Source organism: Drosophila bipectinata, chromosome XR (assembly GCF_030179905.1).
Source record: "Drosophila bipectinata strain 14024-0381.07 chromosome XR, DbipHiC1v2, whole genome shotgun sequence".
Classification (NCBI taxonomy): domain Eukaryota; kingdom Metazoa; phylum Arthropoda; class Insecta; order Diptera; family Drosophilidae; genus Drosophila; species Drosophila bipectinata.
This window is the reverse complement of record NC_091735.1, coordinates 20,097,862-20,114,842: the sequence shown is the minus strand read 5'-3', so window position 1 is coordinate 20,114,842 and position 16,981 is coordinate 20,097,862. Positions and strand designations below refer to the sequence as shown.

The 16,981-nt window shown below is 36.9% G+C and overlaps 2 protein-coding genes across 4 annotated transcripts; one reads left to right on the top strand and one right to left on the bottom strand.

Annotated features, from left to right (window-relative positions):
* Positions 1–5,716: 5,716 nt before the first annotated feature.
* On the bottom strand, positions 5,717–7,017 carry LOC122321954 (uncharacterized). Of its 3 annotated transcripts, none has more exons than XR_006246371.2 (5): positions 6,734–6,893; positions 6,462–6,666; positions 6,160–6,400; positions 5,987–6,104; positions 5,717–5,927 (listed from the first exon to the last, which is right to left on the bottom strand). XR_006246371.2 is itself a non-coding variant. In XM_070283150.1 (5 exons), exons 1-3 carry the CDS (start codon positions 7,003–7,005, stop codon positions 6,371–6,373), a joined length of 243 nt encoding a protein of 80 aa, XP_070139251.1. In that variant the 5' UTR covers positions 7,006–7,017; the 3' UTR covers positions 5,717–5,927; positions 5,987–6,104; positions 6,160–6,370. The 3 variants fall into 3 exon arrangements, 2 of the variants coding, with proteins under 2 accessions (XP_070139251.1, XP_043069031.1); XM_070283150.1 differs by lacking the exon at positions 6,734–6,893 and adding an exon at positions 6,998–7,017; XM_043213096.2 differs by having other exon boundaries at positions 6,462–6,978.
* Positions 7,018–7,448: 431 nt separating this feature from the next.
* On the top strand, positions 7,449–8,635 carry LOC108132479 (uncharacterized). The gene is made up of 2 exons (XM_017251913.3): positions 7,449–7,594; positions 7,657–8,635. The coding sequence occupies exon 2, from the start codon at positions 7,682–7,684 to the stop codon at positions 8,420–8,422; it is 741 nt and encodes a 246-aa protein (XP_017107402.3). The 5' UTR covers positions 7,449–7,594; positions 7,657–7,681; the 3' UTR covers positions 8,423–8,635.
* Positions 8,636–16,981: the final 8,346 nt, after the last annotated feature.

The window sequence follows — 16,981 nt, the reverse complement described above, 5'->3', positions numbered from 1 at the left end:
ACGATATTAATTAAAGAAGGCTTTATGGTTTTTCAAAATATATGATAAACAAGTAAAGGAGTAAAAGGAGTAAAATATGAAAATTACAGATAAACAAGTAACCGACAACAGGTAATGATGAATAAGTAACGATCAACTAATAAAAACTACCGATTAAATAGTAAAGACTACCGACAAACCAGAAAGAGGTCAGAAACAATTCCTTTTAAAATATAATCTTTGGTAAAAAATCTAAAATATTAAGGACCAGATGTCTTACTTACTTCCTTTTTCCTTCCAGTGCTCGAATGTAAGAAAAGCAGCATTCACACAGCATACACACTCAAACAAAAAGACACACAGAGAGAAAAGGGACACAAACAGAGCACCCAAAACACTCCAGCCCATTCACATTTCGAGTGCACTTCATTGCTGTCGCATCTACCCAATCCACAGGATGCCTGACTTGCCTAGCTGCCTGGCTGCCCGCCTGCCCTATCCACTCAATGTCCTTCAAAGCTCGTCCTTGTTCTTGTTGGAGGAGTACTGGCGATGAGAACGTCGAATGCTGCAGGCGCTGCTTAACTTTAACTTGAACTCTAAAATAACAAGCTTCCGTTGTTTTTGGCTTGTTCAGTTTTCGTATAATTTCCTTGCAGGTATTTTCATTGCCCCAACTGCCACGCCCCATGCCCCATGCTACCATCCATGCCCCCTTCGCCACGATTTAAGGACAATGGCAAGGACATTGACAGCGGTTCGAGATCGGACAGCGAAAAGAAAGCCTAACGGCCATTCAACCATCTGGTGAATAAATGAGTGAATAATACAGGGGAATGGTTCACTGATTGGGCAAATGAATAAAGTGAACAGTTTTGTCGAGACTCTACAAGGTCATTGAATAAAGTTCATAAATAAATACTAATCACTGGAAATTACTATAACAAGAGGATATCTTCTATCTAAAAGCTACAATTAAGTTGAAATTCAATCGGCAATCAGTGATTTGTTTAGTTTGTTGTACTTGAAGTTGTCTCTTTTTTTTTAAATTTTTTTCTTCAGAATGAATGAACAAATTGTGCACACGCACAGAGTGCTGAGAAAATCGCATCTGATTTCTAGGGTTACAGGAGGTATTACTGGCACAGGGCGCTGGTATTGCCTGGGAGGGGAGGTCCTGGCACAGGGATGTGATCAAATCAGGACACTCGATTACTCATTCACTGCACTCATTACATTTGATGGGTGTTTGGCATTCATTTGCGTTGGCAAGGACTGCTGTTTTGAGCTGGGCTGCTTATCTTAATGCCACTACCACCAGCTCTTACACTGAGATAACGAATTATATAAAGACTTTAGATCATTTTAAAATTTAATCAAGAAAATGTTTATGTTTTCATTAATTATTCATAAACTATTTTAAAATAATAATATTGTAAATGTCGGTAAAAATTGATAAGGACTTTCTCTGAATTTCCCTGCAGCACATTTTCCGCATCTGCCGGCACCTGTCGTCTCCTCTGACAGACCCCCCTAACCTGTCCCCCGTTCTTTGCAACGCCCCTGGGCATTATCAGACGGGCTGTCTCCCTCTCGTTTGCTCTCTTGCAGCTGCTCTGTTGTCATAAAAGCATGTGCCACGCCTTCCCAAGCAGTCGCCGAAGGCGTTCTATAATAAAAATAACAAATTAACTAAGTTTGCACTCGAAATAATACAAAGGTGTTTTAAGAATTAAAAAGGAAATCTATTACAAACATTTTTTAACAAACATTAACATTTCATATGCAAAAATAATTTTTATAAATTTATATTTCAGCTTAATAGATAATAATTTTTATTTCCAGACCCTATTTCAACTTAAAAGTCCATTTTTTATTGGCCTTTAAATTATTTCAAGTCCCTAATATTAGTCCAAATTTTAAGCCCTTAAGGCCTTAAAAATTCGAAAAACCATCCTTATTAAGTCCTAATTTTTGGTTCAGTGCATTCTTTAGTATATATTTTATATAAAATTATATATACCAGGTCCGTTGCCTTGACAATCAGGCCGAGTGGGTGGAATGGTAGCTGCATCATCAGCCAGTTGTTGTCAAACTGTAAGCGGCTTTTGTGCATCAGCAGCAGTTCCACCAACAACAACAACACCAACAAAATACAACAACAATAATTTAACAACAAGAACAACAACAACTACAACTAAAGGTGCATAAGAAAAACCGTTAAGCTGCACAGTCAGCGGTTGTCGGTTGTCGTTGTTTCAGTTTCAGTTTAAAGTTTCCTTTTATCTAAGATGAATAATCTAGCAGCAGCAGTTGAGTCCTTTTTCCCTTTTCCATTATCCTTACAAAGGGTATTGTTGCTTTTTAGAAGAATTTGGTGACAAAATGGTGGAAATTGTAGCTTTATATATATAGGGCTATGGAGTCTATATTTTCTAAAGTATGGGTTTTTGATTCGTTTTTTTTTTTGATATTTTGTTGATTGGTGGTTCATTGCTTTATTTTCTTTTTTATTAGATAAGTTGCACATTTTTAATATTTTTCGGCTTTTTTATACAATCTTTGGTTCATCTGTTTTTTTGTTCATTGATTTTTTTTGCTCACATGTTGATTAGTTCATATTATTCCTAATTTTTTTAATTGGTTCATATACTCATTTATTCATTAGTTTATTTAATAATTTTTTATTTGTTCATTCAATCATTAGACAAACGGTTAATTTTATTATTGATTTATTTATTTTCTTATTTCCTAATCAGTACATCTTTTAGTGTTTTATTTCCTAATTAATATTCATTACTTCCATTGGTTCATTTTTAAAAATCGAAATCTACTCGAAAAATTTGTCTGTATCCTTTTGTACTAAAAGACTCAATATTGTCTCTGCAAGAACATTCATTCTTCGGTTTTACCCCTAGTTAACTTTCCCTATTTGTACCTCCCCCACTAGATGAGGGGATTCACCGCAACCGCAACCGTCGCACCTTTTTACATTTTTATTGTGGCTTTTGGATACCCTTGCAGGCTGTTGACCAACAATTACTGTCTTTTGAAGGATATGATGAACTTTGGGTAGGATCTTAACATTTCTCATAGCATTTTAATGGGTTTCCTTTGTAAAATATTGTAGATAGTCCTATTATTTGGTTTATTTTATTTTTAAGGCCTATAATGATGGGTATTTTAAAAGTCTCAACACTTTAAGTTAAGGTATATATAGAACCACCCGCTCACCTGCATTATCCTGCGGTCCTGTCCTGTAATGTTACAAGCTCCTGTTGTTCTGGTCCTGGAAAGCCAGAGCGATAATCCCATAGCATCTGTAGCCGGGTAACTCGTCCTCCTACCACTCTCTCCCACAACAACAGAGGAACGAGGGCATCGGCCACCTGCTTGCCGCTGGCCAAAAGCTTAATCCTTGTGCGGAAATATCGTTACGCAAAAGGAGCAGGAGTATCCTTCGTACCTTTTTGTCTCTTGGATGCGATTGTTTTGTTTTCCTTGTTGCTGTTTAGTTAACTCAATAAACGCAAGTGGCTTTGGTCTAAAAGGGAGGTGTTTTTGGGTGGGAGTGGGAGTTCCCGGGGATGGAGAAAAATAATCTTTTTCCCTTTCTCTCTCTCTCAGTATAGCGTCCCCCACTACCCCCTAACTGGAGACAAAAAGTGCTGACATTTGCGCAAAAATTCTCTCAGGCTCATTTACTTGTTTACGTTATTTCTCATTGTCGCTGGATGGTTTGTTTGTTTGTTGTTGTTTGTTCCTTAGTTGTTGCTTGTTTGTTGTTATTTTTGTTGGTCGTGTTGCTGCTTCTGCTGTTGACAATTACACAAAAAACTGTTACCATTTACCACAAACATACGGCCACAGTCAGCAACTGCGATAGATGGAAATCGGCACAAGTATCCAGAGGACTGGGAGGTCCTTCAAAGGCACTGCGAGAAATTGTCTGAATATTCAATAGGTCTTGTATTTAAAATTTTTCAAGAGGCTTAAGCCCCGAACTAGTCATAAAACTTGGTAATACGGCTTTTATTTGAAAAAAGCTGTTTTAATAATTATAATATTTTCTTAATTTAGCCCTGTTTCTCGTGTTTCAAACGCAGAGACAGTACCGGGTATCATATACATATATTTAAAATAAATAAATCAATAAATTAATGAGACTTTATTGTTTTCTTTGTAATTATTTAAACATTTTCCTGGAAAAAGAGATTGAAAGAAACAGTTACCATTTATTAAATCTGTATTGTTGTTCCTTAAATTTAATAAATAATAATTTACTAAAGAAAAAATACAAATAAAAAGTGTCTCAAATTGAAACCTTTTTTTCCAAGTGCAGCGGATAGTTTCATGTCAATAGAAACCGAAACTGTTCGCTTGGCCAACAAGAGAAAATGGCCAGCAGTCAGCACTTTTTGGTCGTAAAAGCAGAACGGCGGGGTGAGTGGCTACCAGGAGGAGGGTGGGTGCTAGGTGGGTGGTCTACTGGCCGCCCACCTCCCCCCTGAGCTGAACTGAAGGCCGCCTATCCATTAAAACGTTAAAAGCTTCTTGAGAACGCGTAAAAACTATTTGGCTATCTGGCTCTGCCACTTTTCCATGTCCTGTGTTCCCTCCGCAGGACTAACCCACCTACAGGACTCTTGGACGAGGGCTCCCTTCTTGCTCAGCTGCGTAACATCATTAAAACTTGAATAATCAGCTATCCATCTCTTTCCCTTTTGGCCAAAAAGGAAGAACAACAACAAAGTAATTCACTTTTCCGTTTGCAATTTGGTCCTTTCTATTTATTTATTTTTTTGTATTTTGGCTATAAAGAGGGGTTAGTTTTATTTGGTTTTTCGTCTGTGGAAACAAGTTGAGTTAAATTGGGTTAAAAAATATAACATTCTCCAATGGGTCTTGAAGTAAGATGGGCCTTGTTTCCTAACAGAAGACCCGCTTGGAAATAAATTATGAAATATTCCAAAATTCAATTGTGAATATTTATCAATGCAAATGGTAAGCAAACGGACTTATTTTACGTTCTCGGCGGGCCAAAGAGCAAATAAAAAGCAAATATAAAATACAATTTGCAGCAAATTTCCGATCGAATGCATTCGAATAACCCAAAAAACGAACGTAGTATGGGTGGGAAAATGAATATTCATGGCATTGAAAATGAAAATGAAAACGAAATTTAAAAAACAATAATCCAAAGAACCGCCCGCCCACTGGTGCTTTCAACTTGAAAAATACAATTTATACATAAATGTACATACATTATGTATATCGGGAAGGAAAAACAAAAATACAAAAAAAAGGGGGGAATCGATTGGCCATCGATAAAGATTTCTGGCCTTTTTTATTTTGGGAAAGGAAATGATTGTCGAACGGCAAGTAAACAAAATAATTTATCATTTTGCCGGAAGTCCTTTCCCGGCGGAGTTCTACGAAGGAAATGCCATTGCCTAGGAGGGCAAAAAAAAAAAAAACCGAAACTTTGGCGCAAACAAAATTAACGGTAATAACTTGGACTTGGCCAAGCGAGAAAAAACGGCAACCGAAGGGCAGAAAAAAAAAATGGGAGAAACCGTTATGCTGCATTTGCATGTGTGTGCGTGGTGGTGTGGCAGAGTTGCCACGTTTTGCGTTGAGCAAATAACTGTAATGAAGTTTGCAAAGTTTTCTGACACATGCAACACCCCAGGAAGCGCCAAAGAAATCCCGCCATACACTCCAAGAAATCCAAGTCTTTAGATAGAATTTCCAGGCTTTATTTGTTAGGGAAGGACATCATTACAAGTCTCGTAGGCCAGTTATCCTGTTTGAATGTTATAGGTGTATCATAGCTCTTTTGGAAGAACCTCTCCGACGAGACTCTCTACTTGTTGTTTCATTAGTATCCAAGTTTTCCAAGTATAGTGTTATAAGTGTGTAGATGGTATTCTATCGCCGTACAAGAACTGTAATATTAAACTCTATTATTATATTATTTTTAAGATATATGGATATCGACGTATACCTGTTCCCTAGGACAGTTGCATGAATTGTGCCCTAGGACATAAACGTGTCTATAAGTCTGAAGTTCGGTTCTGTGCAGCCTTGTGTTTCCTTAAAAATAGTATGTCTCTTAATAGAAGCTAAAATAGGAGGTATATTTTATGATTTATATTCTTAAAAACTTGAAAAACTTACCCGAAATTTTTTGCTTAGCGATGGCGCAAAATTTCATCAATTAACGGTCTGATATTATAATAAATTCTGCCTAGAAATATAATCAATAGCAAATTGGTGCCGAGGGCTAGGAATAAATAAATCAAGCAGTGCATTTCGAACCGATCTTTTTTTTAAGCAAGTCTCTAAAAATGTATTTTTCTCAAAATTTTCATTCACAGATTTTGACGCTTTAATCGAGCTCTAGCCAGATCTTCAAAATCTGAAATTAAAGCAAAAGACAAGGCTATATTGTTGGGGACTTTTCAACAAAAATTTCTCACCGTGTCTTTGGATGTCCGTGCAGGTCGCTGTCCTTCGGCCTTCTTGCGTTTTTTTTCCTTGTTGGCCATGGCCCGCAAAGTGTTTTGCGCGACTAGCAAATATTTGCAAAGTGGCAAACAGAAGTTGGACCAAGAACTCCGGCGTTCTGCGTCCTGTGTAACAGGATGGCTGCGTCCCCCGCTGTGCTTGTTTTTTATCCGGACTCTGGAGCGTGCAAAAATATTATTTTTATTAATGCTCGTCTGGACTTTTGGGTGAGGACGACGCTCACAGGACAATGATGACGGCGTCGTCGTCATCTGGGGTGAAAATGTGTTTTATATTTGTCAAATAAACGCAGCCGCCGCAATAACCAAAAAAAAAACCAAAAGTATTGGCCAAAGTTTTCCCGGTTGTGGGGGTGTGTGTGTGTGTCTGGTTCTTGATACTCTTATTGAGGGTATTTATGATTTTTTCCAAGAAAAGTTCAATGTAAACAAATGTATGTATGTATGTGTTTTTGTTTTGTGCAACACTGATCTAGTGCCACGCTCACCGCATCATGCAAGTCTCGTGCTTCCGTGCAGAAGCCCCTAATTCTAAAGTTTTCCAAAGCTATCGATCTATCGATATCAACCGTGACACGCGATAACGATTTCTTGCAGTAGCCATAATTAATGTAATTATATTTAAATTAAATTAAAAACAAGTGAAAAATAAAGATTTAATTAAACATTATGCAATTCGGCGCACTTCCACAAAAATATCGAATTCAACTTTTTACCGAAGTACAGATTTCAATGACAAAAATATATAAAATAAAATATATAAATATATTTTGTATAAATTTTGTTTGTATATTTTTTATTGTATAAATTCAAAAGGATTTAATTCTGTAATATTTGAAATTTTTTGTATGATTCATTACACATTTTGGTAAATCGATTTTGGTAGGGTTGCAATCAAAGTGTGCTAGTAACAATTGAAGTGTGACCTTAAATCGTGTGGTTTATAGTAGGCCCTGGAATAATTTGACACTGTCTTTTCAGTTTCTGTGATACGGCGTGACACTCGTCAAATTTTTTTTACTGAACTTTGACTGCCACATTTTGCTGAATTTTTTTCATTAATTGCTCTTCTTTGACTACCAAAGGTAAGTTCTTGAATAAAGTGAGTCTAAGCAATAAAAAGTAAGTAAATACGGGCTTTTATCAGTCCGAATTTCGTCATCAGTTCTAGAATGAATCCTATGCGAACCTCCGCTGACCAGAATGGCGAGCAACCAGATCGTCCCTTAAATCTAGCCGCCCTTTTTATGCGCTTTCGAGCTAATTTTTTGGCCAGAAACCGTGCCCGAAGTGAGCCATTGAATCGTGAGGGTGCTTTACCAGTGCCGTTGAATCCGGTCGGTGTTTTACAAGTGCCGTATCCTCCGTACTTCAATTACCCACGACACGCCGCTATACATCGGCGCGCGGCCGCGGGCCGTATTCCGGATGTCATTATCGACCTTTCTGGCCCTGATGAGGAAAGGCCGCATGCTGCCCGCGGTCGTTGGGGCATTGCTGAAGCGATCTTCGGGAACCGTGGCGCACAGATCGATGGCGCACAGGCTGTGCGACGCAGCGAACGCATTGCCCAGTTAGTCAGAAATGCGGTCCCACAAGCAGAAGCAGAGGTGGAGAACGTGCGCCAAGGAAGCCGCCGCCATCGTGCTGAAAACGGAAATGAAGTCGACGATCAGAATCAGGCCGGGCCGCCATCAAAACGTCCCCGGCAGGATGGGGAGGAGGACACCATGGAAAGGGGATATACGTGTCCAATCTGTAATTCTTGTGTCTCGTATCGGAGGCCTGTGGCGACCCGCTGCGGGCACGTATTTTGCCGGGGATGCATAGATCAGGCTTTAAAGAATAATAAGAAGTGCCCCATCTGCAACGGCAAGGTCAAGGAGGGTAGATACATTCGAATCTATATATAAAAACTTAACTTGTATTCTGTATTGCTTTAAAATTATATTTTTTTTTTATTTATTTTGTGGTTCAGACAACACAGATTCCAAATAACACCATTCTGGAATTATAATATCCAAAGAAATACATAGATTTAATTTTGTTTGTGACCTACAACTTCTTGACACTACAACAACTTACAATTTCGGTAAAAATGTAACTCGATCGTTTCTTGAATAAAAGCAAACAGAATAATATACAGAACTGTTACATGCATAAGCATTTATAGATTAATTATTGCCTATATTTATAATTTTATATGGTAAGTACCATAAGTGTTTAGAATCAGTTCACTTTGTAAACTTTTAGAATTTCAGACTACAGATTTTACAGACTATAGTATATCGCAATCGAGCGCGGTAATATAATAGTAATAGTATATAAGTAAGTATAGTAAGTAGTATAGTAGTATATAGTAATTGTATATAATAGTAATCGCTATCATAAATCACCAAGGCTTTTGAGAATTGACTTTAATCAATTCAGTCAATAATTCCGACATTAACACAAAGAGAAAACAATATTATATAGAAAATACCATAGTATCTGAGAATATAACTCGAAATAAGCTCGGACCTCATAAAATTCAATTATATATTTCAATTAATATATTATTTTAATAACTTTGAGATTTCTTTCTCTAGACTTATTGGGAACCAGTTCTTAAATAATATACATATCTTACTAGTGTGATAATATCCATAGATAATTCTACATAAATTTTAAATATTTAATGGGAAACACCATATCGTATCTGGGAATATATTTTCTATTCTTTGTCTACATGGAACCTTACATTCCAAACTTTTCTAATAAAACTCTTAACTCTTAAAACTTTTTAAGGATTTAGAGATTCCTTAAAGTGAATATTTTGCGAAAACACATCGATTATTAGATATTGTAAGAATAAGTTCTCTATATCCAATATCTTCTTTCATTTGACAACATAGAACCTTATATTAGAATTTTGATAATATCTGGGACCATATTTGATATCTGGGAGTATAGCTCAGAATCCGCTCTCTATGTCCTATATTATATAATATTATAAAAATCTTAAATTCAGAATTTTTATATTTAAAATGTCACACTTCTTGTCACAAACTTTGAAAAAGGATTGAGTACTGGAACTATAAACATTCCTACACGGATTCTATAATTTTTTGGAGAACGCCATCGTGTATGAGAATAGCGCTGAGAATCGGTTCTCTATATCTATATAGATTCTATATATTTGTCCTGGAAAAAAAGGCATTCAGTATTCGACTTTGGCCCACTCCTCGTGTGTTTTTCGTATGTTTTCCGCACGCTTTTTTCTTCCTTGTTATTTGAGGGGGCGGATGGGAGTAAGGGAGATAGAGAGGGGGAAGAAGAGTGCAGAAGATTCTCTCGCTCGTCGTCGCCGCAGGAAGCGGAAATCGAGCGTGTAATTGAACGGACATTGAACGAAACTTTCGGCACAAGGTTGCGACGCCTTGAATTTTGGCCCGGAAGGGGGTTCCCGGACAGGGAAAAGGGGAAAGAAAGCAACGAAAGTCCTTGGAGAAGGGAGAGTGGTCACCATTTGTGGTCAATTTTACGGGCGTTGTAAAAACAAAACAGCACTCGCCATCGCATCGAAGAGCATTGGCAAATGGCCAGCGAAATGCGAATACAAATAAATATTGAGATAGGCGAGCGCAGTTTGCGATCCGCCAGATACATTTTGTACTTTTATGCTAGCCATATTTTTTACGACCTAAGGGGATTATTTTATTCTTGTATATTTTCTGGGATGAGGACTTTAGTGTCCAGCAGCTGGGGTGCCATATATTGATGGCTTTGCAGATCGTTTCGGTTTCTGATAAAAATGATGGAAACAACACTCTGGACGGGAATACAAAGTATTCTCTTCCCGGTAATCCAAGTTACAAGTTATATTTAAATGAAGGATTATGTTGGCTTTAAAATAACTAATTAATTTACCAGAGCCCTTTGCATTAGTGTTTCCTGGAAAACGATTCTATTGATAACTGAAACCCAAAGCTGTTGACGGCCTTGGTAGGCCACTGGCAGGCGGACCAGGTTTAGCTGCCAAAAACTGAAAACCAGAAACCCCAAAAACCCCAAAAAAGTCAGCCAGCTTTGGTAGTCGTCAGTGCAATTCGTCAGTTTGTTTAGCGCCGTGGGCGCGACTGCTCAATTAACAAAATGACAGAAAAGGATGAGAGGGTGTGGTGTGGGTTAGAGGCTGGAGAGGCTGGGTGGTTGAGTGGTTGTGGGATGGATCTAAGTCACCCGTGGGGCATTCAACAGAAACAGAAAGGCAAAAGCAAATGTCAAAAGTGTTTTCTAATTTGCGCAACACTCAAAACAGAAACGGAGACAGAAGGCAGTGGCAGGGGGCAGGAGACACTGCCGGGACGAGGCAGGTTGCCAGCCAAAAAGAATAACAACAAAAGCCAACAAATAAAGCCAAAATGTATTTAAGAAAGTGACAAAAAATTCGGTGTAGCCCCCGCCACTGTCCTCCCTGGGCCCACAGCTCAGCTTCTAAGCTTGGCAACTGTACAAAAATGTTTAATTTATCAAATGTCAACGCCTAAAAGACGGCAACATTTGTCGTCGTCAATGACAATGATGATGCCGAATGACTACAGTGAGGTCCTTGCCACGCCTCCCCTCTTGGCTCTCATGACTTGTGGCCATGTTGTTTTTTGTTTTGTTTTTTTTTTTTTGAAAAATGAACAAGGATTTTCCCATACGGTATTATTTATTGCAAGCATCTTCCCAGAGCCCCATCCACCGACTTTTGTACATTTGTTTAATGAATTTGACAAGCGAACTGTCCCCCCGGCAGATGGTTTTTCTATAACTTCCCCATCAGTTATGAGGATTGGGGATATCTACATGGATGCGAGGATTAGGAATGTACATATGTGGTTCTCCGAATGAGATATTAGAGGACTTAACACTATAAGATTAAATGTGTTACTATTTTAAACAAAGATTCAAATATTTGTTAAGAACTATACATCATAAAGAGGAGCAGAGGAGTACCAGGTACCATACATATATGTATGACCATCTTAGTGGGTTTCTTAGTTAAATTATTCTAAGCGTCTTTCATTTCAACGTTTTAAAATTTAAATATTAACAATTTTGTTGTTCCTCTAGCAGAGTATTTTTTTTTTAATTCCTTGTCAGTTATGAGGATTGAAATAAATAGAATGATACTATCACAAGGGGCGTATGTGGTTTTCCGAACAAGATAAATTATACGATTCAATATGCAAATACTTGAAAAAAAACATTTAGGCACATCGGAATATTTATAATATTTTATTTATAAACTAGACATCACAAAACAAAGACCACAGAGGAGTAACAGAGGAGTATCTTTAAACTAACATCTTCGGGATTATAAATAACCTTAAATTGATTGTAATATTACATACTAATTCCTGGAAACAGTTTTTAAATGTATCCTTAATTTTAGGTATATTATATGTTATTAAGGCCTCGATATATAACATGATAAATATAAATGACAAATTATTATAGAATAGGAATTTTATTTTTTCTATTCCTAATATTTCAATAAATTCAATTATTACTTTCGTTCGCTGTTGTATGTAATATATAATATATAGAAATCTATACAAATACTAACAAATACTTGCTGATTATTACTAATCTCTGTCACTATTCTCTAATAACATCACGTCTGTACGCATTCTGTCTGTGAAATATTTTGAATTTTTTATGAAAATATAAGTTATATGGCGGCTATAAGTTGGCTATTAGCTATTAGCCCACATACTCTGTGCAGAACCAAGAAGAGCATGTTTAAACTTTAAAGCTATAGACTCAGTTACCTCCACTTTACGAGGGGCTATACAAATTTATAAATGTATAAATAAATTTATGTAATGCTGGTCTACAGCTAAACTGGCCCAATTTCGATTAATATTTATGCAAAAAATAATTATTATTATGATGTGACTTGATTAAAAGACTAAAGCTCAAGACATTTAAATATACATATAAGCAGAATATTATAATATAAACAATTTCTGGCTGCCCATCTCCTTTCACTAATCTCTAATAACCTTTGACATCCATCCATACGCATTCTGCCGCTGCAATATTTCGAATTTTCTAGCCCATAGTTCCAATACCGTAGACAGCTCTCTCAAGAAGACTGATTTTCTTATCAGAAACTCTGAAGATTGAGCTCAGGGTCGGGAATAATTGAAAAAGCTAGACCCAAGAGACTCGCAGAATCAGTTTAAATTTGTCCTGTCTTCAAGAAGAAAGTCAAACGAGAATCTATGAAAATGATTCTCAAGGTGTTGTGTCTCCCTGCAATTTATTTAATTTTTGTGCTTACAAAAAAAAATAGTATTTGTCCAAAATACAAATACTGAGTTTTCATTTAAAATAAATATAACTTATTACATATTTTATACATTATTTTAATTCCGAATAAAAATTGAAAATATCATTTACACTTTCCGTGATGAATTGTAGAGTTGTGGATTCATTTTGCTAACAGCCATCGAATAAATTGAAATTCCCATTGGCATAATAGCAATATACACACCATATAAGTACATATAAACTTGGCCTAGATGGACTTGCCAAAAAAAGGGGGGCGAGGCTTAGATAGAAGAACACCATCAGTAGCATGATAGTAGGCCGCGTTTAATAGTCTACTGGGAAGCATAAATACAACCATAAATACAACTATCGTTGGCCCTATTCCCCAGTTGGCTTTCCTGATACGTTCCCCTGGTCCCACCAGACCCCCTCTCCCCTTTGTGAGGTTCTAAGCCCCGCTGCCACTCCCCGCCGCCCTGGCTGCACTTATTCGAGCAATTAAGCGGCCCTTTCAAAACAAATCGAAATGCAAACGCGCTGAAAATTGACTGACTGTCAGTTCGCAATCAATTGAGCGGCGGCACAGCACACACTGGTACACACAAGAAGGTATGCCTGTACAGTAAACACTCACAGCCAAACACACTCACCCTCCCAGGGAGCAACAATGAAGGGGAATAGCTCCACCCTTTGTACAAATGTCCGAAAACGAATGATGCACCTGCTGATTGCTTAAAGCCAATGCAATTGCCACTAAAAACACTGCAATAAAACGGTAGGCAAATTGTATATTAAATTTGTACAAATTCCTAAGCTCCAGATACCTTTTTTGGCCCAAAAATTATTACCAAAATCAAACCCCATTAATGTCAAACATTTATTTGAAGCTTAAACTAAATCCCCCAAAAGCCATCTCCCATCACCCATCCCCCATTCCTATTTTTTATTTTCAGTGTGCCTCATTATGGAACTTATTTTATGGACTGCGGACCGAGGAGGAGGTGGAGAGCCTTTTAGAGTGGAGGCCAGGCCGACACAGAATAAATCTGATTAATAATTAGAAGCAAACAAGGACATCGCAACCACTGGCGTTTGCTTTGCCCCACAGTCCGTCACTAAATTAAAAATGTCCCTCGGGTAATTCATCTTGGCCAGCAAAGCCGGCAAAATACCCTCCCAAAAAAAAATTACAAAAAAAAAAGGGAGAAAATTAAGGCCAAAAATAAAATAAACCAACAAGCCAAAGGAAGGAATTCTCCCAAAAGGCGATGATCAATGTCCCATTGTTGGGAAATGACTGGAAAAAAATAGAAAACGTTTAGAGTAGAGAATATTAACCCTTAGATGGCAAAATGTATCAAAATTAAATATTTTAATACGATTATTATTCAATATTGTCTTGATAAATAAATACAACCCTTTCTGAAACATGTTAATAAATAATAGTAACATTAGTAACCTAAAAACGTGTTAAATAAAATAACATACCCCCTCATCCTTGTTCCACAAAGCCTTGAGAATATTAAAAGCCCAAAAGCCTCGAAATGAGTTCCCCAGCCTCGTCCAGCAGACGGGCCAAGGATGGAAAAGTGAAAATCAGAAAATCAGGCTGAGCTCCACTCCAAACATTTCCATTCTTTGCTTTTGGACTTCAGACCAAAAACGAAATCAAAGCCTTCGTGAATGGTCTTAGGACCATATTAAATATGACAGGGCTTGCTTTGGCCGTGGCATGGCTGGGGGATTTTCCGGAAAAACCAGGGGAAAATATTGCCAGCCAACATGTTGGCCATCGAACATGTTCCATGCCACAAAGTACCGGAGTGGAACTTGATGAGAGGCACGCGTTGAAGGCAATTAAGGGATCAGTTTTGAAGATATAACTTATAAGGATGTGATTTAAAAACGGTTTATTTTCAAAACTATATGATTCCAGGTACCAATAACTATATATGTATGAAGAATGTTAACAGCCATTCTTCTTAGACGCAAGCATATTTGACTAGAATAATATAAATAAAAATGTATTATAGGTTAAATAAACTTCATTGTGCGTAAAAAAACATGACATTTCGGTCCATTGAGTAAGTAAATTTAGAAATAACAGTAAAACAACAAAGCCTAGCGTTAATATACCATATATGGTAATACAAATTTAAGATACCACCTTTATAGATTTAAAAAAAAATTTTTTCTTTTCCATTTAACATTTTCTTTATCATAATAACAACAAAAACAAACAATACTTTTGAATTCAAAATAATAAAAAATTATAAAGAACAAGGTTTGTTTTAATTATAGGAGGCTATAGGAGGCTTAATTCACCGTTTAAGGGCTAACCAGTGGCGGATTTAAGGAAAAAGGCCCAGTGGGCAAAATTTTTTCAGGGTACATTGAAGGGTATATTGAAGGGTACAGCCCAGAAAATTTGACAAAAAATCTTAAAAATATTTTGTTCTCAGATTTTAATGCAGATTTATGGAGAATCGATCCACAAATCGTTTAAGGTATTCCGTTCAAGAATCGGATGAATATTTCCTAAGATATGACCTTTACAGTGGGTCATACGGGGCTCCCCATGCATTCTGCACATTTTGAAGGGGACAGCCCAGAAAATTTGACAAAAAATCTTAAAAATATTTTGTTTCCAGATTTTGATGCAGATTTGTGGAAAAGAAATCGAAGGTGTAACTTTCAGCACGAGGGGCCCTGAAAGCCTTTCGTCGGGGGGGCCCAGTGGGCAAGCGCGCCTTTGCCCACCTGTTAAATCCGCCACTGGGGCTAACAATAAACTTATTACTTGTTACACTTGTAACAGACTGCTTTTGTCGAGGAGAATTTATACAGATTTATAAGAAATAAGATTTTCCAAGAAAAATATAAACATTTATAAAGAATTTTTCAAACAAACCTTTCCTCCTTAAATGGAAAATAGTTCTTTAAATTTAAAACTAACACGTTTCGAGACTAAATTGATTGTCTAAAAGAAATAAATAAAACAAACTCATTCCTGATGAGCCAGCAAACAATCAGATTACCCCACGCCAGAGTTCACAGAATTTCCAGAGTTCCCAGAGTTTTCAGTTTGCCATTTTGCGGCGGTCCTTGTCGAGTGTCACTTCCACATTTGTCCTGCCGGATGCGACAATATAAATTGTAATTAATAAATCAAAACAGCTACAGCCAGAGCAACAGCAGCAAACCAAATACTGCAACATTATACTCTCAAAGGACAAACAAATACATATAAACACATATATGTATGTATTATTTCACATAGATGTATATTTAGATATTGTATATATAGAGCAATCAAAGTCATCAGAGCCGGGAAAGTTTGTGGAGAAAGTTTAGACCAATGGCCTGGGAGGACAACTTTTGTCTTTTCACTCTTTGTTTTTTCATTATCCGCAACTAAATGAAATTGTTTTAAAATTTGGCTAAAAAGCCCCGGCCCTTTTGGCCAGAACACACACATATGTGTGACACGCCGTCAAAGTTTTCCCTTTGCTCTCTCATTAACGCCCACCGACCGCCCTTCGGTGGAAAGTTTGCCAAACTGTCGGTGGGCGTGGCGCAAATCAAACGGAAATTAAAAGCAAACTCAGCAAACCGCTTGACACCGCTACCCTTGTGCCGTTTATACCCCTCTATCCTATCCCTTTTTGGAATTTTTTTTATAAATACATTTCTATATACCCTTGAAATACATATATATAATATATACCTTTGAAATAAGTTTTAAAATAAAGGTTCCAATATACCAACTATAACAGACACACGGCCATATGGGCAGAATACTGCATCCATAGTCTATAGAAAAGTAATCCTAAATAAGCCCTTTAGATGGGAAACCAATAAGAACTTCATATTTCGGATCCAAAAGCGTAGTTTTAAAGACTATTTCTTAATAATAGATATAATAGATCTATACTTTATCTATACTCAATAGGAAGGTAGTTCTCAATAAGCCTCATTTATTGAAAACAAAGAAAAACTTTATATATCAGTTTCAAATAGGTTGTAAATGTTGTTTTAAAGACTACTCCTATGTAGTCCTCATACTCTTATTAGAAAGTGAATCCTTAATAAACCTTCTAGATAAAGAGGTTTTTCTTAGAAATTAGTTCTAAGTGGACAATTTTAATGATCTAAACTATGAATCA